Source organism: Andrena cerasifolii, chromosome 7 (genome assembly GCF_050908995.1).
Source record: "Andrena cerasifolii isolate SP2316 chromosome 7, iyAndCera1_principal, whole genome shotgun sequence".
Taxonomy (NCBI): domain Eukaryota; kingdom Metazoa; phylum Arthropoda; class Insecta; order Hymenoptera; family Andrenidae; genus Andrena; species Andrena cerasifolii.
Genome location: NC_135124.1, coordinates 13,227,704 through 13,254,111, shown reverse-complemented (window position 1 = coordinate 13,254,111; position 26,408 = coordinate 13,227,704). Strand labels below are relative to the sequence as shown.

Sequence of the window (26,408 nt, the reverse complement as noted above, 5' to 3'; positions counted from 1 at the left end):
CGGAGTGCGATTGGCCCGGCTTGACGCGACTTGGGGAAAGAATGAATCTGCACAGTGGAGGATAAAGGAAGAGCAGAGCTTTATTTCCATGAGAAATGAAAGAGACGTAACAACGCGAAACAATATCCACCGCAAACATATCGCAACTGAGAAACTACTCCCACCATCCTGCGCAACTACCCCAACCCTGATAGTAAACTCTGTGAAGGCAATTCAAAAAGCACCGAGACTGTCTTTACATCTCCTCGTCCGTTAAACCTCGCCGACATCCCCTCAGTGATCATTTACCCCAACCCCGTGGTCCGATGAAAAATTCCAGGTGTCGACGGCAACGGCGGGCGAAAAGACTGTCCTGTCCGATCCAGGGGCACGAGGTGGGGCGGGGCCGTGCTGCGAAGGGAGTGAAAAGAATTGGCATGGAAGGGCGGCAGGGGTGGGAATTGGCCTGGCTGCGGAAACGGACGGTCGGAGCGATTAGATCTGTCGCGGTGAACCGATTTAAATGGTTCCGGAATACCGGCGCGCAATTAGCGGGCGGCCGCTTAAATCCAGGATACATTATACGATCGAGAGATAGCCGATTCGATTTATCTTGCCGCGCGGCAGCTTTCGTTTCCCCGATTATTTACCGATCGCTGGATCCCCGGCATTTTTAATTAGCTCTTAATTACCGCCGCATAAATACGAGGCGCGGACCCGTTAATGCCCGGCCGCGGAGAGCCGCTGGTTAATGAAACGGAAAATTCGAATGGTAAATTTCGCGGCAAAGGGGTGGCGGCTGGACTGGGGATGATGGTCTACGGGAGCGGGGGGCGAGAGGGCGCGCGGCCCGATCGCAGCTTTCACGCGTTAATTTCGAAGCGAGTGATAAGACACGCGTCGCCAATTCGCGATAAAACCGCGATTCCCGTTGAACGAGGCAATTTGCGGCGAGCTCGCGATCCAATTACTTGCGAATCGCCGTTGTAACTTGCGAATCGCGGGGGGAGACTGTGTCTAATATCGATTCCCGTAAAAAAAACTTCGAAAAAAATTTAAAAATTACGCCAAGTAGGGTAAACCAACCAGTAATTGACCGCATACCAGTGAATGACCATTAGGCAAAGAAATGTCAATTATAAATTTAAACATTATTATATGTTTATAAATGGAGTGTAGTTGCACTTTTAATATCCTGTATTTTTAGTTACTCGTATTAAGCAAACATTAATAAGTACAATTCTCATTAAAAGTATGCGGTCATTTACTGGGCTTCTACGCGTTTTGCATTTTATAATTGTACTTGGCGCATTTATTTCACTTTTTTGAAGTTTTTTATGGGGTTCCTATTTCCAGTTTGTTTATCCAATCCTTAATATTCGAGCTAAAAATTATAAACAAAATATTTCTCATCGTCCAAAGTGCCCCATGTAATTGCAAAATCGTTTTTATATAAATCGACTTGTATAACTGCAAAATTCCCAATCGCGTTTCCGCCGTACTTTAAATGTCTAGGTATTGGGACATTTACCTTATAACCTGACTGTAAGCTGTCAAAATTTGGAGTAGATTGCATAGTGAAGATAGCGATTGACGAACGAAGCATGTATTAGTTCGTTTTGGCTAGAGGTGTGCGTGTAACGCGTATACGTATTATGTTGACGAAAAAATTTCTTGGAGAAGACGAAGAAAAATCTTAAAATTTCCGACTGATCCATGAGACGATATTACGATATCTCTGTCATGCGTGGACCGATTTCATTGAATTTGGTCTTATTCGAAAGCTTATATGCGGTTTACATAAGAAAAATGCTTTTAAATTTAGAAAATATCGCAAGCCTTGTGAGATATTAATGAAATAAGTTTCAGGTTAGATTGATTAGCGGGACGACGAGAAATGACAGCGGTAGCGACAGTCGACATATACAGGGTGTCGAAACATGTACTTGGCGTCGAGACGCAGCCGCGTCTCTAGATCCGCGTGAGTATCGTGAGTCACACCGACGAACGAACGAACGTCGACGGTTTCCGCGCCAGTATTAATTCAATTGCTACCTCGATATCGCAATACGCGGACAGGGACGCCCGAGGAATTTCCGCGGCACGCGTTCGCGCTGACACCTTCGCGATTAAACGACCCTACAACGCGTCTATGGTACCCGAACCATCTGCAAATTTGCAGCCCGGTGCGTGCGCCAGCCACGCTTTCATCGAATCAATGGCGCGAGGATTACAAGATGGTGATCAGGGTGACTTGTGCCCCTCTAAAGACACCTCGCATGACTCGGTTCGAGGACGAGGCCAACGCCTACATTGAATTCCCATCGGCGAAAGGATTCGCATCCCCAGATAAGAGGTATCAGTAATCCATTCCAGCCGCACCATGGTTGACGAGCCTCTGAACAGAGAGCCTTTGTGGGAGCCTCGAATCCCGCCCGTTGCGGCGCGTTTGCTTTTCCTCTATCCTCTCCCCCTTGTAACGAGCTCAGCTGATTGACGCGCACAGAGGCGCAACGTCTCTCTTTTTCCGCGGGCCCTGCAATAATCCGGCTTTCGACCGGCGCTACTGTTTGGCCCGCCGCGTCGTTTCGATGGCAACAATGCCGCGATACCATTGAGCCGGGCTGCCTGGAATACTAATTAGCGGTATGTGTCAATCCATGAAAATCGTATTGACCGGTGAACGACAGCGGTCCGTACGCGGCGTATGATTAGCCGAAACCGATTCTAAACCCGTCACTGTTCGATTACGCTCGACGATACCCGACGACCCCGTCGCCGGAAGCGGCGCTTTGAGCGTATCAACGCTATGACGCCGGCATTGAATCGGGCGCCAGCCTGGCGTCCGCTTCCATTGGCACGGGGACACGAGCGAGCACGCGCGCCCAATGGCTTCGTGGCGATAGGCAAGCTGCTCGCAGAGCGGAGGCTGCTCTGCTGCGTACCATTATCCTGGATAATATCTGATGCGACGAGACAAAGCTGCAAAGGATCCCGGCGCAGCAGCGTAACCAGTGGTTACCTGCTGCTCTGGCAGCAGATGGTAATATCGCATGCGGGTCGGAATCGGTCCACCCTTTGGGACGCCTAGGCTCGCGACAGCGAGTGGGATACGGCTATCTGTGCACGCCAGAGGAGACGGGGAATCGCGAGCAGGGTATAAAAAACGAGAGAGAAGCGAATTCATGGAGAGCGAGAAGTAGTGGGGGGTTGATAGAGAGAGCGTGATGAAAGGGTGGCGTTCGAACTGACCGAAGAGGGACAAAGGGTGGTCAGGGAGAGAAGGGACGCAGGGGAAGCTGCGTGTATGGAGACCGCAGAGGGGGTTGGAAGAGACAGAGACGGCGAAAGGGATTGGAGGATGGATAAAGAGGGCTGTGTGTATAGTGGCCAGAGAGAGGGTTTGGGGAGAACGATAAGCGACCAGGATTGAGGGTGGCGCGGGTGGAGATGTGTGAATGGTAATCAAATCAGGGACACGGAGAGAGGCGAGGCGGAAGGTGGACAGGAAGATGGAGAGACCAGTGCGTATGGTCGACAGCGTGCAGGAGAATGGCGTCAGCCAGGATGTTTGGTCTCGGGAAATATTCCCTGTTTGGTTTTCACTCTCTGGGGGGTAGACGTCGATACGTTTATACAGGGTGTAGGCTATTCGGGTTGATACTGGAGTTCAGACCACGTGTTCTATGGCGCTCCTGTTTAAGAGTTTTGACCAGTGCAGTACCGCGTGGCAGTTGAAAGTCTCATACTATCACCTGCGTCTCAAAGTCCACTCCATACCTCCTCGTCGAAGTAAACAGGGAGGTGCTACGGCCGAAACTGGGCAAAGAGAGGACCCTTCTGCGAAATAAGAGAGAAGAGGGAGGGAGGAACAGCCGATGGAACGAGGCGGTCGTAATATGGGAATAGGGAACGTTCCCTCGTAGGAGCCGCGGATGCACGAAAAATATGCGAAAGAGTCGGGCAGCAGGAGGACCCTCGATGTCGCGGTGGACGTTTGCCTGCGACGAAGTAGAACTCGGCGGCTCGGAGCCCGCGGCAGAAGGTTCCAAGTGCCTCTCTTTTCCCGCAGATGCTACGATAGTGGCCACATCCCGCCCCCCGCCCGCGTGGAATATCGAGCGGCCGTTCTGACGCGGCCGGTACATCTGTGCGCGCCGATGCCTCATCGGTCAAGTCGGTGTGTGGGAGGGCCGAAAGATACATGCGCAACAAGCACGATTTAGGGGACAAAAGGGAATTATAATCGTATTTTAAGCCAGTGAATCAGCGGAAGACGCCGATTGTGTGTCCAGAGGCCCGGTCATTCCGCAAACCGATTGTTCGTACTGATTGCGCCGCGCGCTGGACGGAAAGCCGCGTGCAGCACGGAGCCAAGGGCTTTGTATTATCGGACATTGCCGTCTGGCAAACGGGTTACGTAGCATGCACAAACGTTCGGGTCGGCCGTGCACAAACGTCCACGTGCGCGCCTGTGGCCCGCGGCCTTGTGCGGCGCTCGCGGCCCCAGAGATTGCACACCGCTTTCCGAACAACCGGCGGATAAGTCGCGTCCATGAAATTGACCGTACTATCGCGACTTCGAGACGGGAATGCTCGAATCCACTTTCCAGTCTCGAGGATAGGACCTCGTAGATTGACCATCGACGAGGTCGCAGCTGAACCCCGGGGGCCGCGTTGCACTCCTCGCTCCCTCGTCCGAGCTGAGAATTTATGAACGGCCTAGGCCCGTAAGCGCACGAAACAAACGATATCGATCCGGAAGTTATTTACTTCCACTAACTTCCAGCGTATAACCGAGGGTGTATGCTAAGCGTTTACATCGCCTGGACAGCGGCAGGGCCGTCCTGGCCGCGACGATTTAGGGGACGTGCGACAATTTAGGGGACGAAAGGGAGTTATAATGACGCTTCGGCTAATAGGGGAGATGGGACGCGATGGAATCGAGGGCGTAATCTGCGTCTCGCTCGCATATGCTTCTAAGAGGGTTTCGCCTAATTGAAAGATCACTTTGCTGTTAGCTTGGAACGATTGTCGGTCAGGAACGCCTGTGTTTTTAGAAACGATTCAAGGAACGTGATCTGTGGTTCGCCTATCAAAGCTTGAGAAAGCTATCTAGACTGACATCTCGCATTCCGTGCCCCCCCCCTAGTCGTCAATTAAGATGCCCAAAGTACACGCTTTGCTCCAGTTAGCAGTCGCTAATGTATCAGTCTCCCAGTCGAACCGAAGCTAGAATGCGACTTTGAGCTATCAAACGCCTGAGCGTCGGCTCCTCCGCGCCGTTTCCCCTGTAAATCAGAAACAGAAGCAACGACCGGAAACCGGCTCCTTTGAGGACGAACGGTTGCATGCTATCACGGAAAACGCGCGTTTACAGAGCGGAGGGAACGAGGCGACGCGTTACTCGATACAGCCATTACTCGGTCGACTGGCAAGGAAGAAGTGTACGCGTGGAGTGCAGGCGTTGATAACAGGATGTGCTCGTTGGATAAATTGTTCCTGATGTCTGGCTCTATATTGTCGTTGCCGCGTGGTCGCTTCGGTGACTGAGGAGTATCGAGGAAGGCAGAGAGTGCCGGATACCTTATTAAAGTAATGATTACCTCCGGTTGGCGATTCGGTATCATCTTGATACGGCTGATAGCTCGTCGACGCGAACTGGATGCCCCATATCTGGGCTGTCACTAACAATAAGTCTCGCTTGTTACACTAACGACTTTCATAACTAGGGGATGACGCTGGCCCTCGGTCACGAGACGAACATATTCAGGAACTAATTGCCACCGAGGGCCGGGAGAACTATCAGAGGATCGATCGCCCGAGCACGGGAGGAAAGAAATCAGCGGCAGTGCATCAACGCTAGCAATGTCGATTACTCGCGGCCGGGTCGCACGATAGAACGGCAATTATTTTTCCAGCACTCGGAAGCCCCTGGAATCGATTCGTCTCCCGTAATTGTAAACCGCGAACGAGGGATTTCCTCGTTGACGAATGGCGACAGAAGCGAGCGATCCACCGCGGAAGCTCTCTTCATAAATCCCCTCGTAGACCGCGGGAGCTGTTGCCCTGCGCGGAGGACGATGCTCGAGGAAATTTCCCTCCGCGGAATTTTGAAGGATTTCGAGAAATATTATGAGGATCCCTGGCAGGGAGGAGGCAGAGAGAGGAACGGAGGAAGAGTCGAACATCGTATGCGTGGCTCGATTCCCGGGGGTGCCGTCGGAAAGCTCTCGAAAAGTTTCGTGCCTGGATCCAGGCGAGCGTAGCACTCCGAACTTCCTTTATCTTCGACTTCCAGCAACCAACCATCCCCTCCCGGAACCCTCATTTTCTCGATTTATATTTATGTATCCTCCTCGGCGTCCGCCAGCTTCTTCCCATCTTTTTTTCTTCACCACCGCGGAATCAGATGCTATCAGCGCGACGGCGAACAGGGAATACGTATCGTGGCTGTATTATTCACCGCTATTCGATCCTGGGGGACCAAGCAATGTAGCTCTACCTTCCAATAAACCTTGCTGCTCCGTTACTCGCGCGCGTCCCCCGCGAGGCCGCGTCCCTCCCAGAAACTTTATGCTCCCGGCTCATCCTTTCCTGCTACCCTCGTTCGTCGCCCTTCTTCGGCTCTAAAGTCTCCCGCTCGTGGGCACCCTTTCGGAGGACGGCTGCACCATCTAGGCTACCCGGAGCTTCGAGGGTATTATTCAACGCAGTCAGGCTCCTCTAGCTTCCAATGGCCTCGATGAAATTCCTTCGCAGCACATCCGGGATTCATGGATTCCGTAGTTAAGAGCCATTGTCTGAGTGGAGGAATGGCTCCAGTTTCCCCGGTTATTCCTCTCGTTTGCTTGATTCGGAGGGTCGTCTATGTTCCGCGCGCCTCTGTCCAGATATGTTTCGATCACGTGCCCGCGGGCTGGTCCCGGCCAGGTGTACGCATGCAAGTGGCCGAGGGACGAACCTTTTCGTGCCCACGAGTAGCCGGGCGCTCGGTCGTTTCGTCGTTTGCCGACTAATTAATTCATGGAGTTGGTTTACCTCGAGGAGCCTCCAGCCCGGCAAGACGTCGCAGATAACTCCGCGACGGCACGTGTCTTCTCCCTTTTAAGCTCTCGAAACGTTCGTCTCTCTGCTCAGCCCCCAGTCTCTATCTCTGTCAAGGCCTCCCCTGGCCGTTATCCTCTACGCTCTTCGCTCCTCTCGACCCGCAGGCTTCGTATCCGTCTGACGGTGTGCATTACAGCGGCGGGCTGCGGGGAGCACGAGCTGCTTGCGTCTACATCGGTCCCAGATTAAACCAAGTTTCAACTCGATAAATTCTCCAACTTAACGGATTAACGTATCAAACTATCACGCCCCCTCCGCCAGCTCGCGCCAGCTAGCTAGAAACGAGGAGGGGGCGCGAGTTACGCGACGATCCCAGGGAACAGGGGAAAGTTCCTCCGACTTCGCGAGTTTACTTTAATACCCGACATCGCGATCCCCTTGCGCGTGGCGGTCGTCGGACTCGTCGGTAGCTCCAGGCAGCCCCTTTCGTCCAAGTGTCCCATCCCGCCTCGTCCAAACGGAAAGAAAGCTCGAGGTATCTGCTCCAAGTGCCTCGCACATCTGTCTGTGCTTTCCCCCGCCTCTTCTCTCCCTTTAACCACCCACCAATGACCCCCGTCGTCGAGGAAGAGACGCAATCAGCCCATCAGTGGTCGACCCTGTTGCGAGGAGCAGTATTTAGCCGCCGATTCGACCAACCGTACCGAATACTCGGCGAAACATCGCCCGAAGTTTCTACCGTCGGCCAGGGCGTTTCCGTTCTGCGAGTGAAACTCCGGCGTGCGCTGCTAGACACCCTGTCGTGTTCCATTCTGAAGATTCTATGCACCTCTGTCGAGCGAGAAACGCGTCAAACTATGCTGCCGACTACGAAGTTCTCGGTTTTCACCGAGGGCCTAGCGATTGTCCAGCCTCGGGGAGCTATTCGGTATGCCTCCGTCAACTTCAGAATTAGCACAAGGTTTTCGCGGCGATTCTGTGCGGCGATAAACGACAGCCGGGCTTGAGTAAGCGGGAGTACAATAGCGAGGCTGGGAACGATCGTTAATTCCGTGGGAAAGAGTCGCGAAATCTTGCGAGCAGGGTAGCAGGGTCGGGAATGAGATACTTATTCGGGTGCAGAGGAGCCAGGAGGCCTGGCCGCGGTGGAACGAATCGACGCCTTGACCACGATCGCGCGAGAAATCACTTTTCCTGCCAGGGATCAACGACAGGCTATTCTCGAAGGAGTCCCTCGTGGACCTCCTTTTTCCCTTTGCTTTGTCCAGACACCGAGCCCCATGGGAAGGGAAATCGATGTGAACTCGTGGTGGCGATCCAATCTGTCAGGGGACGAGGGCTTTTGCTCATTTCTCCTCGTTTTTTGCGAAATTCACTGGATCCACGAGCCTATCGAGTAATGTTGACGTACGCGAAACTCGGCGCAACAACTCGATCGCGAATTACACGGGTCCCTTTGATAGCTACACCGTTCAGTCACCATCGATACGCAAATATTTCAGTTGGCCGGTTCCAATTATTCCCATCGAGGTAAACCGTGCCTGGCTCGCTTTAATCGCGGGTATTCATACAAATTGAAAGATAACCATAGCCGTCAAGCGCAGGTACGCGCGCGGTGGTCTGTTACAATCGTTATAATATACATTTGGTCGGCGCGCAACGGCAAACGACCGGTGTATTAGAGATTAATGAAACTGCGACATTGATGGGTTCTCTGAAAGGCTGGAAAAAAACCGCGCCGGTTCATAGAGAGAAAATTAAAGATTAACAATATTTGGCGACGAAATTCTGTCGCGTCTGAGTTGAAATTTTAATGACTAATGGCCTTCTAGGAAGTGTTAAGGGGATTACAATATATCAAAGCTCTCGAGAGCTTCGCGTTCGGAAAGGTTCGAGCCTCTTATCACACGTTCCAAACGATTAATAGCATTTAATGCGGCTCAGTGTTAACGATGCACCGCGGCTTCCTACTTCAGGTTGCGTGTGCACTCGCAACAAGGTCTCGTAATGTAACTTCGTTGCGCAACACGGCCAGCAACGGAGGGATGTTACGCGCAACAAGTGGCGAACAAAGTTTCGTTCGAGCCCGTATCATATCGTGAACATTCGAGCGTTTCGTACATATATTCCGAATCGAAGGATAGGCTGATGAGAGCAGATGTTCCGGGTTCGCTCGCGTCGCATCCGTCGGCCGTATAATTTTGTCGAGCAGCGTCCTTTCGCGAATAGCTGAATCGATCGGTGCCGTTCAATCCGCGAAACAAAAGGATTTCCAATCACTCGCCTGGTAAATTGCGCGGCCGAGTTTTCTTCCTCTACCCGCGCGTTCGTGTTTCGTGGAAAAGGTTACGCGTTTGGAGGGCTCGCGACAAAGAGGTGTATCAACGTTCGCGTTTCCCATCAGTCTTGAGACCCCGTGGCAACTGTACGCGCTGCGATGGGAGCACAGACTAAATACTGCGCGCACGATAATTGCCCAACGCGCTGGCAACTTGGTGCGAGTTTGACGCGCATTAATCCACAATTTCGCGGCTGGCGTGGAGCAAGGCTGACGGATAGATATGGGCTTCCTCAGCGCGCGGAGCGCACTCGCGTTTACAGGCGCGACACGCGTGCGAGAAGACAGGGGGCTCGAGCAAATCCCAACGCACCAGGTCAGTGGAAATTGGAATTTAGTGCGATCGTTTGTACAGAGAAGCAGGATCGAGTGGACTCGGATTCGAACTCGAAGGCGTCCTCCAACGGACCAATTCCTTAACTAACAAGGAGAGTATTTTAGGCGTCCGCCTCCGATCATTTTGATTTTTGGATATGTTATAGAGGACCGAAAAATAAGAAATACGTGTTTTTTTATTTTTCCCCGTTTTCGTATTTGGGGGGTGAAAACTGCGTTCAAAGTTGGGGTTGAAAAACCATTTTTGTGGATTTTTGAAAATCTGGTGAGTCAGTCATATTCCGCATTCAGAGACACAAAATTCGTCCATTGACACTATTCCCCTATCTCTAATAGTTCTCGAGATATTCCACAAAAATGATTTTTCAACCCTAACTTTCAACGCAGTTTTCACCCCCCAAATATGAAAACGGGGAAAAATAAAAAAACACGTCTTTCTTATTTTTCGGTCCTCTATAAGATATCCAAAAATCAAAATGATCGGAGGCGGACACCTAAAATACTCTCCTTGTAAGATCGTGTGATTTGGGTGGTGGATGGATTACTAAGCCTCAAGTCTGGTGCTTAAAAAGAAACAGTGTGTAAGGTGTGAATTAGAAAAGTGGTGCAACAGTGCCGCGGATGATCCAGAAAAGAGCAAGCCCCAATGTACCCGGCCCGCTGCGTTCGAGTTTCCACAACGACGTGGTATCTGATATCACAGACGTAAACCTGAGATAATACTCTTATACACTAACCACTGACACGAGTGGTTTAAGTTGGAGCGTCGCGGCTGAGTATGTTCATCGCGTACAGGAGATAAACCCCACTGGGAAGTGAGGCTTACTGCGCGAGAACGCCTCCTCGAAAATGACGATACTTTTGTTCCCCGGCTAAGAGCGAAGACACGAGGAGCGTTCCCCGCGAGATAAGTCAGGATTTGCGTGCTCCTCGCAGAATGGCTCGCCTGTTGGTTCAAGAAAAGACAGATTTCGAGCTCCGTCTCCGCGAACATGATCGATCGCGGATGCCGAGCTAACGCGATCCTCGAGGCAGTAAGAAGTCCCTGTAATACTCCCAAGATACCCGTATCTCGATGATACGATAGACAGAAAGCTAGCAGAGACCCTCTACCCACGGCGAACCCACCGCTAATAAGTTCGTGTAACGTTAACTGTCACTTCCATTTCCCTAGTTTATCCGAGTCGAGAGACCGTTGCTCGTTAAAAACTGATACCCAGCTGTCCGTCACATCGTCCCATCAGCCGCACGTATCCCCGCGGACATCGAACCCGAGACATCCTCCATCCAGCTTATCCGAGACGTTGCAGACGTTTCGTCTCGGTAAATGTTTGGAGATCGCTCCAGGGAGCCGAGAAATCGGCTGTGCCTCGCGAAGGACCCTCGAGTGCCTCCGCTTTCGAGCCACCACCCCACGTCAGGGGCCCGAACGACTCGAGCCTGTTCATTTCTAATTGAACTATACTTCTGATAGCCAAGAGCAGTCGGGACGGAAGTTTGGACGCTAGCATCGCGCCAGGAGTCGAGGGGAGACAAAGTGGGAGGCCTCCAGTTGCCGTCGACTGTTGCGTCTTCGGGGGCGGGCCAGCGCCGAGCGCCCGCGGCCAGGAGGCTTCCGCATGCAAATGCGAAGGCGTACAATCAAAGCACAGCCGGGACGATACATATTCAAGCGGTCAGCATGGGTAAACACCGGTCCAAACGGACCGACGACGGTTTACCTCGGCCCCCTACAGCTGCACAGGCACGGCAAACGGCGTCCGCGGCGTTCTGTATGCGACGAGGAACACGTGAGGACAGAACGGGCCGCGGGGGGTTGGTGGAGCGTCGGGACGCTCGTAGGTGGTACAGGCTGTATACACGAGCGGGGACACAACGGCATCCAGGCAGGGGTCTATGGCGGATATACGCCGCGTACACGGCCGACAGGGCGAAGCCCATCAATTTCCCATTCAATTCGCAGCCTCGCCTGCCCGCCTTGCGAATTCTAGACCTGACGCGACTCCGACGAACGCCCGGAGGAAGCGAGGCGGCGATGGCGCGTTCCATCTTGGAACACTTCCTACCCGGGGGATGCTCGTACAGGAACGTCGATTCCAGGCGTCCTTCGTCTCGATTCCGTCTAGTCACGTCGCTTAATGCGAATTAAATATCGACACGTCGCGGGTAATACTTCTCCTGGGGAGAGTCATTCCGATCAGACGGCGTCAGCCGTTTCAACGTTTCCGAACGTACGGGGGGAAACGATTACTTTCCTGATGTTGACGCTCCGAGGGGATGCTCCTGCTTCGGGGTGCTGGTGATACCTTTCGTGAAATTTTTTCAATCCTCCGTCGCTGTTCCACTCCAAATTGTAGGAGATAAATGAGCCTCGGGCGATGGGACCCGACGTCGACTCCCCGAGATCTTTATGTTTCGGACTCTACTTAAGCCTGCGCCACGTTTGTTCCTAAACGCCGAACTCCTACTTACAAATGTACATGTAACTTCGAATTCTGATGTAGATAAACGTCGATTGCTGCCAGACAGGACGGGTGCTCCAGTTCATAGTCTCCAAAGCTATTCTCGATATTACCCATGAATTAAATACGGCGATAGTATTCTCTCTAGCTTCTATTCCCGTGTACCATAACCCGAAAATAGAATACTTATACATGCGCAGTCGTAGTTGCGGTGTACACTCGACGGTGTAGTTTATTCGCAAATCCTCTAGGCGAAATCAATTGAGCATCGATATTCGACACGGTAACTGTATATCTTGTAAAGGCAGTAGGTTTAGCAGAGCACCGCGGTTGCTGGAGGGTACTTCTGCGCGCAACCGACACAAAGTGTATTTTTAAATACCGAACGGTTCCATTGATCGATACGTGAATTCGTAATGTGCAGGATGAAGGAAGATTTTAGGCGAACGAGCTACGAAGTGGGACTGAACGACTGCGAGCATGGGTTAAATGTGTAGGGGTGAATAATAGATATGGTTTATTAACTGTGAAATGGGTCCTCTATGCAGTGCCCGGGCACACCCGCCTTCTAAGGGTACCGCCAGCACGCAATTATCTGTCTATAAATGAAATTCGAATTAACCGTGGATTCATTTCAGGTTTGTCATTATAATTTCATGAGGATGCCAGCTTTTGTTTATTTTTATGGCGAGCGGATATCCGGTGGAGGCGGTCCGATGCTTCGTTGGGGCAAAAAGAAGCTGTTTTTAGTGGTGATAATTGTTCATTAATTATTCATTCAGCGGTAGAGTGTGTATGCGGTTATTATGGCGAATCAATTATGCAATGTCACGTGCAGATGTCAGAATTATTGTCCGTCGATTTCCCACTGTTTATATCATTGACATGTTCCTTGAGCGATTAACTTCTTCACATCTTGTCAACCGTTTCATTAAGCTCATAAATCTTTCATGCTACCCATTATCTTCATTATCTCAACCGTATATCGTACTTTCATAATTAGAGCGCGATATCATTGACTTCTCTACCGATTAAGCCCTACAGATTATGTATTAATAGGGGAAACCTGGGCTAGTTGATACGTTATTCGGTTTCCAATTTTTTTCATTTTTGTTTGATATAATTTCGAACCCTTTTCCTAGAAATAAGAGGAAAAAAATCAATTAAAAGTAGTCTGGGAAAATTGATGCACTGTATCAATATGCCCCAAAGAAAACGTATCAATTTACCCCACAGGAAGTCATTATGAACAAATATGTCTATAAAAAAATGTAGACTAAATAAACAAAATAACAAAACGTAATTATCTTACCTTCAAAAGACTCAATGTGATGCCAAATTAATTCGGGTTATCAAATTCTCTATACCGTCTCAAGGCGGATTGGAAAGTGAACGCAACTATTTACTTTTTCTCTATATAAACGAAAATAGTTTAAAAAAACGATTGCCAACGCCAAGGTGCACATACGTACGCTATATCGTCGGAAAGAATTGAACAACAATCTTCACATATCCCGTTGAAATGAAGCTACATATATACGGTGTCGAGATAATTCGTCTCTATCAACCTGCCACTGTCTCAATTAGCCCCGGTCTCCCCCGTCCCTATTGTTGGTATATTCGCCGAAGGAAGACTATTTCGAGATTGTAAATGCACATTTAATTAAATGAAACTTGAAACGGGATATAAGTCTCGTACCGACGAGCCGTTAAATTTAGAAGACTCTGTTCCACGTATTTATGTAGTTTTGACTAACCCACTCACATGCTAAATCCATCCTGCTATTTCGGTGCTGTCTGACTATTGCAGGTATCTATCACTGCTTACATAATTACAATCGCTCGTTGCATAAATAACGACCCGCTTTAAATTCATTTACAGATCATATCCCGGTAAGACACTTTAGATACTGCGAACACTACCAAACACTATAAAGCCCGCCACTGAATCGCTCGCTGGTTCCACCGTTCTGCGCAGCACCCTTTCCCGTGCATCGCGAATTTTAATCCACGATCGCGCGGAGGACAAACGTTCCCCGGCCCGTCAAGGATCCCCGGCGCGCTCAAAGACACAGCCCCAACAAACGACGCAAATATTTACAGTCGTTTAACAAACTTGCACGTAATCGTGGCGCGGCGACGGGCCACCGGCGCGGCGCTCAAAGGGCGAGGAATGGAGTCGCTGGCGCGAGGAAACGTTTGTCGCCGATGGCAATTAGCGTGCTCCTCGCGGGCCGCTCGTTTAACGTCAATTTCACCGGGACAATAAGCAAATTAATTCGCCCGGATCGCGGCTTGATTTCGTTAGCGTTTTCAGTCGCAGCAGGCGACGCTCTGCCGCGCGTAATTTCGCGTCAATGACGCCGTCACTCGTCGTGAAAACCCCTCGATTCCACTCCACCCCATGCCCCTTGACTCGCTACGACGATGCACCACTACAACCCGCTGCCCCTTCTGGCCCCTCTACGTACACGCTGCAAGCAGAATGTCGCCCTAGTGATCGCGTCCCAACAGCAAACGGCTGCTCCACGGCGGGCGCGGCCGTGTAACCGTAGCGTCGCGACGTCAATTAAATCCCTCCTTTGAAGCCCGGTGTCAATTTCGTCGGCGAATCAACTGATTCTATTTACCGTCGGGTAATTATCCCCGCCGGCGTATCCGGTGCGCAGTGACGGCCGTGAAACGGCCAATAATTCTCGCTTGCCGCTTAATTAACGTGTCACGGATACTCTTTGCCTTGTCCATTTTTCTTCACCCTATCCCGCGCCTCTAGCTTCAACCAGCACTTCGCCCCTGGCTGCCTCGGTGCCTCTTTGTTTTCAGAGAGCAAGCTACTAGCGGCGCTCGATGCCTCCGAACCGACGTCTCACCGTAATTATTCATCGGCTCAAGCGATCCACCACCCCTCCTAAGCGCACCACCCTCTCCCAGCAGCCAATCATTTTTTAATCCCAGGCCGCTCCCGTACGACGTCCGGTGTGATTAAAACGCCTTCCTCCTCCCGACGCCACCACGGTATCTGTTAATTACCTATCGATCCCGCGACATCATTACCTAAGTGCTACATAATCGGCAAAGTATTACTGGGACCAGTGACGTGGGTGGGGACAACTTTCTTTCGCCGAAGAGGGCTGGGCTAGTTGACTGTCCCGGGGACTAATCAATTTCCCATTCGCCGTCAGCCGCTGACGGATGACTTACGATCAGAACCTGGGGTTTTAATAAATCAACACCCGTCGGTCCTCCCTAAACCAGCCATCGGTCTTCCAGGCTGCTCGGCGCTGGAGGGGATACCACGGAAGATGCCGCCGGTAGGCGTAAAATCCCCGTTGTCCTGTCGGTCGGCGAACAAGGGTGGCCGGTGTCGTTCCGTGTAGCGCGACGATCGATCCGTCGAAGGGACAACGTACCCACGCCAGGAGGTGGTCTGGGTGGCTTATCGAGCCCCGTCAGGCCGTTTCTTTTGCGTGCGCCACGGAGATCTCGCGACAACAGGGAGACCCACGTGGAATCGTGCTCGACACGTTACGGCCAGGGTGTTCTTACTCGTCTCACTCGCCCAGCAATCAGCGTGTCAGGAAGGGTCGAAGTCACGACACTCCGGCTGCAAGCACGTCTCCACCTCGACGAGATTCTCTTTTCACCACTGTTTAGTTCTCTGAATTGTCGGTGCGGAGTTTTGGGGCGACGCGTGGGGAAAAGATAACTGAAGACTTGACTTGTCTGTGCTCCAAAGTGCGCGCAAAGAGGATAGGTATGTTCATACGCGAGGTGCAGGAACGAGCATATATGTTTCGCAGACTATGGAAGATTAATCTACTAAATAGAAGATGCTGCTAGATTCTTCGAACGAAGAAACATTTGCATACATATCGGAAATTTGCATAATATTTCGGAAAATTCTCTCCGTCAACCTGAGGATACATTAATATATTAACGTAGTCTTTTTTGTTTTTAGATTTTAGATAATCTGGTTCCGAATGGCAGTGCTCACCGCAAAACCAAATTGTTAAAAAAGCTTCTTGGATGTCGGTTGTTACTTTATTATAAACGTAAATATTTTTCTACGAAAAAATTGTTAAACGTTCTTTAAATGTTGCTCTTTTAAGCGGAAAAAGTTTTGTAAGAATATACTCTTCCGCTTCTTCAAAAAAAATTTACAAATATTCGCCTCTTTTGGCCGCCTGACTAGGTATAACCGCTTAAGGCGCTTTAGAGAGGTTAACTTTACTCGAATGCAAATTTTAACCAGAAAAACAAATTCTGCGACCTAAAAAAACCCCTGTCAACGGTTTTTACAGTGAATAGTCGCGTGTTATTAACATAAACATTTCTTCTCCCGATTTCTGAGATACGTATCACTGTGCGCTGGTGTACAATGGAATACGCTTCGCCTCGCCGGCAGAGTCGATAGCCGCGAAGAATGAATCCAGGTTATCCACATGACCCGAGCAATTTTTCCTCCGGTACACCTTGCCGCGAGAAATCGCCGCTCGGAGTAAAAAGTTTCCCTCCCATGAAACAGATCGTAATAACGTTCCCCGTCCGTGTTCGCGGCGTGAAATTTTATGAAGCTAGATCGAGGGGCGGTTCGCCCGCGACTATCTGGCCTGGCGCTTTATTAATCGCTCAGACGGTCCGAGGGAGGGGGTGATTGTAAGAAAAAGCTGGGGAAAGCCATACGTAAAGCTCGTATCGGGCGAGCCACGGGCCGCGGCGAGAAAGGAAAATAGATAGGGGTCGATGTTTGCCCTCATCGTCCGTTCGTTGCCACGGAATGTTTTCCCTTCGCGGGAAGCAGTCTCTATCGGGCAAAGTTCGAGCTGTCCCGATACTCGCGCAGCTTCTTCCCTCGCACGGGTGTGCCGCTCTGTACGTAGATAATGGACAACTACGTAGCACAGGGCGTGCGGTACGTGGAGAACGGCTTATCGCGAGCTCGCAGAGGGATGCCCAGCGGCGGCTTATCGACTTGCTGGCTTGCCAGGCTTCCACGTCCTCTTCCGACCGGCCGGGGAGGATCGTCGGAAGATGATGAGCGCTGATCGAAGGTCCCGAGAGACTTTCGACGGTTCCCAAGGGAACAGTGCGCTGTATACTGGGTGGCGGTGGCGAACCGTCAACGGTGGAGGCTGGGTGGCCAACGTCGGTAGGGGAGACCTGTCCGAGGCCGGGGAATTATTGATACTAACCCCTTGCGGAACCTGTATCCCCTATGAATCTCATTCTTTCGGTAGTTAAGTCACGCGAAACTATGAAGTCTTCATAGTTTCTGGGTACGAAAGGAATCGCGGACGGAGTTAACGAGATTTCAAACGTTGTCACCCCGTACATGGGACCCTTTATACTCTACACGAAGAGCCGCCGAGGTATCGAGATACTGCCCGAGGCACTTCCGACTGATAATACGAGCTCGCTCCCTGCACCAGGACTCATTTGATCCTGCAAACGGAGACGATCGAGGGAAGTCCTCGCCTCGTGCGATCCACCGACCTGCGGTCTTCTCCCCCTCGACCCTTATTCTCGCCCGGCTGGACTATAGCGTACTAGTTTCTAGCCGGCAGTCTCGAGATTTCGGACACCGTCGCAGCTGCTTAAGTCAGGAGCGAGTTCATTGCTCGCGAGATTTGCGGAGCGACGTCCGCTTTGCTCGCGGATTATGCAAATTCGAGAGTCGTCCCTGGATTCGAACCGACCGACCGGTCTAACCGTGCTACTTTCGAAAGAAAGAGAAATTCGGGCCAGCTGCGCGACGTCCCTGTTATTACCGAACCGCGAAAATGTAGGGACGATGCCTGCTGAGTCGACGACGGACGAAAATTGCCCATGTAAAATGCAGTTCTAATTCCCCCCTGCCAATGGATTAATTATTTACCTCGCTGTAATCCGGCTCGCGTCTACCTGTGCACGGCGCCATTAGCGGCGGGTATGTAAAAAACGGGGACCAAGTGGATTATTGGGACACGCTGTACTTACAGATTGTAGTGCACATCCGCCATGTTCGGTCGATATCGAAGCGCCTGGACGAACGCCTCCTCCGCCTCCGCGACGCGTCCCTGGGCGCTGAGGACGCTGCCCAAATTACCATAAGCTGCAACAATCACAACGGGAACGCTCGTTACAAAGTGGCATCGGGAAACGTGGAAAACAGGGGAGCGAGTAAAGAGAGGGACCATTCGGAATGCGCGGCTGCCGATTAATTCGAATCCCTCGAATCAGTGGTGGATTTAACGGTAGGCCGACGAGCAGTTGCAGCCTAAGCCGTCGTCCATTAAAAAAAAAATTATAATTTTATCCAACGCTACATTATTTTTTTTTCTTTCCATAATTTTCATTTTCCTTCTGTTGTGCATACAGTGTGTACCTGGGCCTTTTTGCTTAAATCCGCCACTGCCTCGAATCCCTCGAGAGTGTTGCGCACGTGCGATCGATGGTGACGCCGAAGTTAAGCGAGTTGATTTTATTGGCACACTGTATTAAAGCACAATTGACTCGGGACATAACAGAGCTCGGTTAAGAACCGAACTGCAGCTGCCGTTGAATTAAGAATGAGGTTGTACTAGAATCGGACGGAGCTGGTACTGACGTGCTACTGAATCAGTGATGAGCCGAGAATTGGAACTGACTTGACACTGGAGCGGCTGGAAAGTGGTGCAGTGGGTTTCCACAAAGCTTTCGGAAATAGTGGCGGTGCACGTTGATGCTCTATAGTTATAGATCGCCGGGAGAAGTGTAAAATATCAGAGAGAGGGTTGCTTCGAGGAAACACGCGATGCTTTACGAAGAAAAGTTACACGTCTTTGAAGTTTGATTGAAAAAAGAACGTCACGCCGGGTGCACCGGCCCAATACAAGGGACAATATATATCTGTGCAATATATTTTTAAACGGGGCGCGCGGCTCCTCCTCGAAAGGCAATAAGACGTGCGCCAGGTACTCCTGCAACCCCTTTCCTTTCCGCCCGCCCTCCTTGCCGCCGATACAACCCCCCCGACCCCCAGCGCCGCTTCTTCTTTCTCAGTTCTTTGTATTTACGAGCAATAAAGCCGTACACACGCGACCGCTCGCCGTTACACACCGGATAGCGCGAATATCGCGGGAGAGCGCACACGGCGATCGCGGGAGCTCGCTTCCGCTTTATCCTCAGCCAACAATATCGGCGATAAAACATTTTCCGGGGTGCTCCTTCGTCGCTCGAACCGATGGCTACTCGAGCAGAGAGTAATAAATGAATCCCGCGATCGTAAAATTGCTTTCGCGATCGCGGAACGGACGATCCATCCACTCCGAGGATCCCCTTTGGCTACCTCCGTTTTAAGGAGTTAAGGTGAATGTCCCAATTTCTGCTCATTTCGTATTTTTACTTATTATTATAAGCGTCACGTTTGTACTGTAGTTGCACGAGCTTGGGGCTAAGCAAAGTGCAGCATAAGCAGCGAAAAATTTTTAAAATGAGAGACACATGATTTTTCGACCGTATTTTAGCTGGTTGTGGTAAGGAACAGGGTCACTATTGATATTTGATAATTGGGCAGAAAATAGTTTTTGCAGTAAAAGTTCTTATTTAATAACAAAAACAGATACCGTATTGTGCTCTGGATTTAGATTTTTTACTATTTTTGATTATTTTAAGTAGAAAACAGGTGATTAGGTTTAGGGTCAACTGAATCACCGTCGAGTCCGAATTTCTACTCACCAAAATTTTAGCAACGTAACCTCATAATTCAATATATGCTGTAACCTCTATTTCTATTCGAAAGCATTTTATTTTTTGTTTATCATTATTTTATGCTTTACTGTTGAGTTATGAAACATCTCCATAAAAGATGTAACTTATTTTAACCTGAAAAGGCAACATATTATGTGAGCAGAAATTGGTACAAATGGTGAGTAGAAATAAGAAACACGGACATTTAAAGCATTATATTTAATTACAAATTACTAGTAATTAAACATCTTGAAATATCTTTCTTAAATAGTTTTCAACTGGTTGATTTATTATTAAAGAATGAATCAATTACTCTGCAAATTTTGATCACAAACAAATTTTTTACACCTTCTTTCCGACGAGTAACCTCTTAAATCAGCAGAAATTGGGACATTCACCTTACGCGCGGCACATCGACGCCACACTGCACCGTCCGCGAGATACTTCGATACCGCCTGGCAAATCGCGCGAATCGGGGATAGAAGCGGATGTCGGGGATGGAAATCGCGCGGAATCCGTCGGATAGAAGCGGTTGGAAAGTTTCGAATTCGGGCTGAGGCGAGCAGCGGGAAAAAGTTTCAGAAATTAGACTGTTTTTCGAGAAGTAATAGGGGCACGCGAGCTCCCCGTCACGTAGCCGCGTTTTCCACGCGAAAGAATCTCCTCCGAAGCAGAAATTAAATTTAATAACGGGACAAGTAGACGGTGGAGTACGCGAAACGGGCATTACGTGCGCGAAAGTAAAACATGCTCCCGCTTTCGTAAACACCTACGCGATTATTCTTAAAACCTCTTGTATTCTAACGCGTTTAAACTGTTCCCGCGTTGCTATTTTTAATAGCGCCGCGTCGCGCATTTCCAGCAGAAAGATAATCCGCCCGCGCACAGTCGGGGCATAATTTTAATTAACAACTAATCCCTTTTGTCCCGAGATTCTTAAGAAATTCTGGCTGTCCCGAGACTTATATGAATAGCTCCGAGCATTCGAGCTATTCGGAATTTCCCGGGCGCTCCGGTCTCTTCCAGGGATTTTTCAAGCTTGCCGAGGACTTTTAATTATCCGAAACGATTCGGAACTTTTTTTTTTCTTTGCGCCGGTGAATCGCGGGGGAAACTCGCGAGGCGAAAAATGGAACGTCTGTCGTCAGCCCGCGCGCGTCTTGGGGCATTCCGGGGCGATTTCCAAGCCGCGTCTCGCTTTATTATTGAGCCGTGGATTAAGGGGCGCATTTGGAGCGCGACGCCGAGGGTGCGAGTCGCTCGATGAAGTCGAGTGTTTGGTGTTAACGATGGCGTGGCCTCGGCAAAGTTTCGCGACGCAACGCTGGGAAAATTCAACGAGCCGTTGCGCTTTCCATTTCCATTGCCCATCGAGTCGAGCCTGGTGGTTTCTTCGATCCAATTACATGCTTCTTTCCAATGCCACTGTGACGAATGGCCAAATGGAATGTTCGCGATTCAGAGAGCGCCGCGATGCAAATTTAGCGGGTGATAGATCGAGTGTCACGTGACGAACGAAAGGGCAACTCGGCCTTTAGACGGCGACGGAAAATGTGAAATAACGGAGGATGTGTGACGGCAGCGGGAAATACAGCTGGAAGGAAGGAGCGTAATTGAAACAAAAGAAAAAGAGGAACGAAAAGAGATTACCATCGTTTGTCACAGATTGCCTCTGACACTTTACATTCATAAATAAAAGGACTACCGAGTCAATCTCCCGCTCTAAACGACTGCTCGATCCTCCGAGCAACGACTCCGCGATAATCCAGTCCACCCCCCCGGCAGCGAGGCAGGCATTTTAAATCAGTCGCGATAAATAAACGCGATAAATCGCCGCGGGGACATATTTCATCGTCCCGCGATTCCATCGAGTGGCGCGTTTCTGCTGCTCTCCGAGCACGAGCACGCTTTTCCGCTCGTGACGCGATCGTCAAGATTCATACCGAAGAAAGAATCACGCGGACGGACGAGGGTGCCGAGCAGAATCCGTTCTCGCTCGAGGTTTTTTGCTCGCTCACCGACGCGTGCCTAATCATTCCTGTCGCGAGCCGGCTCCCTAGGCGATAGGTCGAGAAATCACGGTTAACCGTGGAAAATCGCGCTCGGATACGGCCTGATGGCTACGTGGGAGCCAGAGCGACGTCGAGCCGACGTCACGTTCAGCGGGGGGTGACTTTGGGGCGAGTTCACGGGGAAAGAAAAAGGAAAGAGTCGGGGAGAGAGAATCTGGCCGGGCAAGTTTGCCGAACCAAGATTCCAGGCTGGATCTTTTGTTTGCTGGACCGTGCTGCTTCTGACCCAGTGCTCTCTAACTTCCAACGAGTCAGCTTGGAAGTCTGTTTCTTTCAGAGTGGACGGCTAGGCCAGGAGGAGCAGTGTTAATTATTTGATAAAAGACCCTCCGCGCTCTATATTTCTTATCTATGCTAACGACTTCCACCGAGCTACCAATAAATGATACGGGCGGGAAACGAGAATTCAATGGAGGGAAACGAAGAGCACCCATGGTTCTATCTCTTCTCCCTTCGGAGGACTGCGCAGCCTGCGTCGCTCCGACGACTGAATATATTTGCAGCGCGCACGAGAGCACGAGAGCACAAGGCAATACCTAATTAAAAGGCGGCCGTGACGAGAGCGATGTAACGACGCCAGAGGGTCTGTCGGCGGTCGTAACACGTTGCAAGCGTCTCCTCGCCTCGCGTGACCACCCTCTCCCGCCGCGCTTTTGACGCAAAGATTAAAAGGGGAAACAAAGCGGGTGGGCGCGACAAAGCGAGGAGGAGCATCGCGGAAACGCGGCTAGCTGGGCTGAACGAGCGTATTACAAAGTGTATTAACGCGGGCACCACTCCTGGCGGAATGAAGTTGCCGGAACTCGGCGAATAAGCAGCGACCGCGATAATGGTTTTGGAAACGGGCGTGAAGCGACCGCGACGGCAAGCAGATCCGACGGCTGCATCGGGGTGAGCGGGGGTGGTCTGGTAATTAGGAAGCCCGAGGAGGTGGGAGGGGAGGAAGGGCGCCGTATGAAGCGGCTAGAGAGTAACCTCAGATCGAGGAGATAGCTGGCAAAAACGAGGAGCGACGCTGAAAAACGGACAGAGACGGATAAGGGGGCAGGATAAAACCTCGAGGAGAGAAAGAAAGTCACTGGGAAACCGATGCACTTCGGGGTCTCAGCCAGTGGCCCGTATCACCGATTCATCGGACGAAAATAAGAGGGAGGGGGGAGGGGAAAAAAGGAGCAGCGATAGAGGAGCGACGAACACAATCGACGACGATATATCAAAGCTACGGTAATAAAAAGGGTGTGCTCGATCGCGGCAAGGGAGAACTGGGGCGCTGGCAATTTTCCTAAAGGTCCGACCTTCTTGCCCGCGTGGGCCAATAAAAGCGTGGATAACGATCGAAATTATAGCGTGGACAGTGGCTAAGGACGAGCTGCAAACGAGGCGAGCGGATCGAGGACACGGGAAACGTTGGCGAACAAGGGTATAGACGTGTCCTGGCGGTTAGGTGGATAAAAAGGAGGGACGAAGACGGATAAGAGGGGACGATAAAAAAAACGGGCGGGAAGGGGGTGGAAGAAGGTGCCGGGCGACTACGTGTCACCCTATTGCATGTCGCGTATCCACCTTCCCGGGCAATTTTATGTACACGGTAGGCGGATCGCTGGCTAGCCGCTAGCTGCTAGCTGGAGATGAGAGGCTGGATAGCGGGGGCCAACCGCCAGCGTATAACGAGAAAACTGCCAGCGATATCCGTCAGGCAGGGGCTGAATTTCATTTTTACATCGTGCCGTATATTTTGTCCCCGCGGACGTATCTGGTCTCGATCATCGAGGCCACGCCGTTCATCATCAGCACGCGACTATCCGTTATCTTTATCTTTTTAATTCGTTCACCGGCCCGGACGTACAGCGTGTCTCTATTGTTAGGGTGGTTTTTAGTCCCTTCGGCGAGGGAAGAATTAAAGCATTACCAGGCCGGGAGAGATACCGCGCCGTAATTTTAAGTATTAACGTATTTGCTCTGGGGCACAATAGAAGGGTTCGCGATGGGGTGGAGGCACTCGGGCGTGCCTTGGGGATTTCAGCGAGCTTGGTCCTTCATTAGGGACTAATGCACTATCGCTACGGTATTCGGACTTCCCGTATCGTTCTTTCGGTCGTTTTAGTAAAGAATCGCGGAACGCTGGGTGATTGTATTCGCGCGGGGTATGGAAGAGCACCGAATAACTTGGCTACAAAGATCGATATAGGGTTTATACAAAAACCGACTTTTGAAAACACCGGTTTTCGAATTTCACTATTACCAAAAAACCGGTGAAACCGGTTTTCGAATTTTCACAAAAATAAAATTAAAATAGAAAAATAAATATGTGTACTAAGTTAAACAAGTTTATTTAAAACAGTAAAAACTAAATAATTTATTGTATTTTAAATAAAATATTAACTTAAATTTTGTTATATATTTTTTTTATTAATTTCTTTTTAGTGCCCAAGTTTTATTTGTGGTTATAGGCTGATTTCAAGTCGTTTAGATTTGTGCTTATGGATTATATTTATTAATGACTGGGTAATTTTTTAAACCACTTGGGGTTATTTTTCATAATTTTGTATTGTCATCTAAACTACGTACGCCTGCAAAATTTCAAGTCTATTGGATAGTTGAAAGTGGGTTAAAATTGAGTTTCTAGATTTGAACCAAACAAACATAAAAACAAACAAACATACATACATATAAACAAGTAGAGGATCGAAGCTGAATAAAATCGTTTAAAAATCGTTTAATAATTAGCCAGCACTGGCCCAAACCGACGCGGCGGTAGCCGTTACTCGTGAAACAAAAGCAATGCTAAGCCTTGGAATATTCCAAATTAGCAACATGCCATTGAAACCTAAAATTTCATGTCACACTTTGTATTCTCGAAATTATCGAAAAACTGGCACGGAACCATAGAAGGAACATGCAAATGAGTAGATTAAGTGTTTAACTCTAAAGTTTCGACATATTTTAACCATGATTGGAACGATTGAATACTTGCTGAAAAAATTTTGCAGATTCACGTTTTCTTATTCTGCAGATTAAGTCGAAAATGTTAAAATAGCGATTCTTCCACAAATGTCATTAGTTAACAGGTTATTAGCCCCTACTATCTACAGTGTTACAATTTAGATAGCGTTAATAGTTTATTAGATACTTCGGTATTCCAAATTACCAACAGTATTCCAAATATGCTGCACTTCCTCTATATACACCCGGTTATTTTGCATTTAAAACCCGGTTCATAAAACTCGACAAACCCTAGATCGTTAAGCAACGAGTACTCACCCTTCGGTGGGTTGACCTGCAGGGCAGACCTGTAGAGGCTCTCCTCGTCGAACCAGTCTGCGTTCCTCAGCAGCGTCTTCGCCGACATCAGGCACACGAGCAGAACGGTGGACAGCAAGACCGTTCTGCCTCGCCTCCTCGAGCCACTTCTCCTAGCTATCCGATAGCATCCCGAGACGGCGGCGCCCACGATCAAACACGCACCCACGCTCGGCAAATACAGAATCCTCTCGGCTATGACAAAGCCCACGTAGAAGAAGAGGTTGCTAGCCGGGAGGAAGGGGAGCACAAGGAAACCGATCGACACCGCGACACTGGTAGCTGCCGCCTGCTTACTTGCGAATCCACTACTGTAGGTCATCGAGGCCCCGCTGTTTGGCCTCTTCGCGCAGTGGCAGTCGCCGAACGGGCTGTTATTGTTGTTATTCGCGGCTCGACAGCCGTCCGTGTGGCAGCTCCCTGTGCGTCTGCCCGCGCACACGGGACACCTCGAGGAGAGGGAGCGGGGGTACGCTTGAACCAGGCTGAGAATTGCCTCCCTGGGCGGACGGCGGAGCGTTCTGATCGCCCAGATCGAGGTGCCTATCAGGGCTGTGTACAAACAGGCCGACTCGATGTTCCTGGCATCGAGCAGACTCGTGATTCGCGGCACGGCGTCCATGGACCAATCGAAGCTGAGCGTGCTGGGGCAGAGCAGCATCCTCGCGCTGGCTGCTGGCAGGTAGAGGAAGGTCAGGCCGCGCGTCAGGCGCGAGGGGTGTCTGGCGGTTGGATTGTCCGCGCTGGCGAACTCGGGCCTCGTGCCCGTGATCCTCAGTCTGCCGAGGGCCAGCAGGGCCAGACTTCCAGAGAGAATGCCAAGGCTACGGGTGCGGGTCAGGCCACAGTTCACCTGCAACGACGAAGGGCTGCGCGTTAATCTCTGCTGGAAGGGTGAGAGTAGCCTGTGGAAAGGAAGGGAATTTTGTTGGGGGAAATGGAGCACGAGTTCCATGAATTTATAGGCAAGCGCGCATAGAGTAGCGAAAGTTATTCAAAATATTTCAATACTCCTTTGAAATCGGGATGCTGGTCCACGGTTCAACAAGTAGGTAACTGAATAAATTGGCTGCCTAAATATCTCTACCCTTTGAGCTGACGTGCTGTCGCATATCATAAAATATTCATCTGTACTAAATCGATCGTCATCGAAATAGATGAAAA

The 26,408-nt window shown here is 50.3% G+C and overlaps 1 protein-coding gene across 3 annotated transcripts in view; it reads right to left on the bottom strand.

Moving 5' to 3' along the window:
• Tmtc2 (Transmembrane O-mannosyltransferase targeting cadherins 2) overlaps positions 1-26,408 on the bottom strand; it is a 175,831-nt gene that overhangs the window by 61,935 nt on the left and 87,488 nt on the right. For all 3 annotated transcript variants that reach the window (XM_076815904.1, XM_076815903.1, XM_076815902.1), the window contains exons 4-5: positions 25,206-26,097; positions 18,142-18,256 (exon numbers count right to left, since the gene is read on the bottom strand). In XM_076815904.1, coding sequence (XP_076672019.1) covers positions 18,142-18,256; positions 25,206-26,097 — 1,007 coding nt within the window. The remainder of the gene's footprint in view (positions 1-18,141; positions 18,257-25,205; positions 26,098-26,408) is intronic.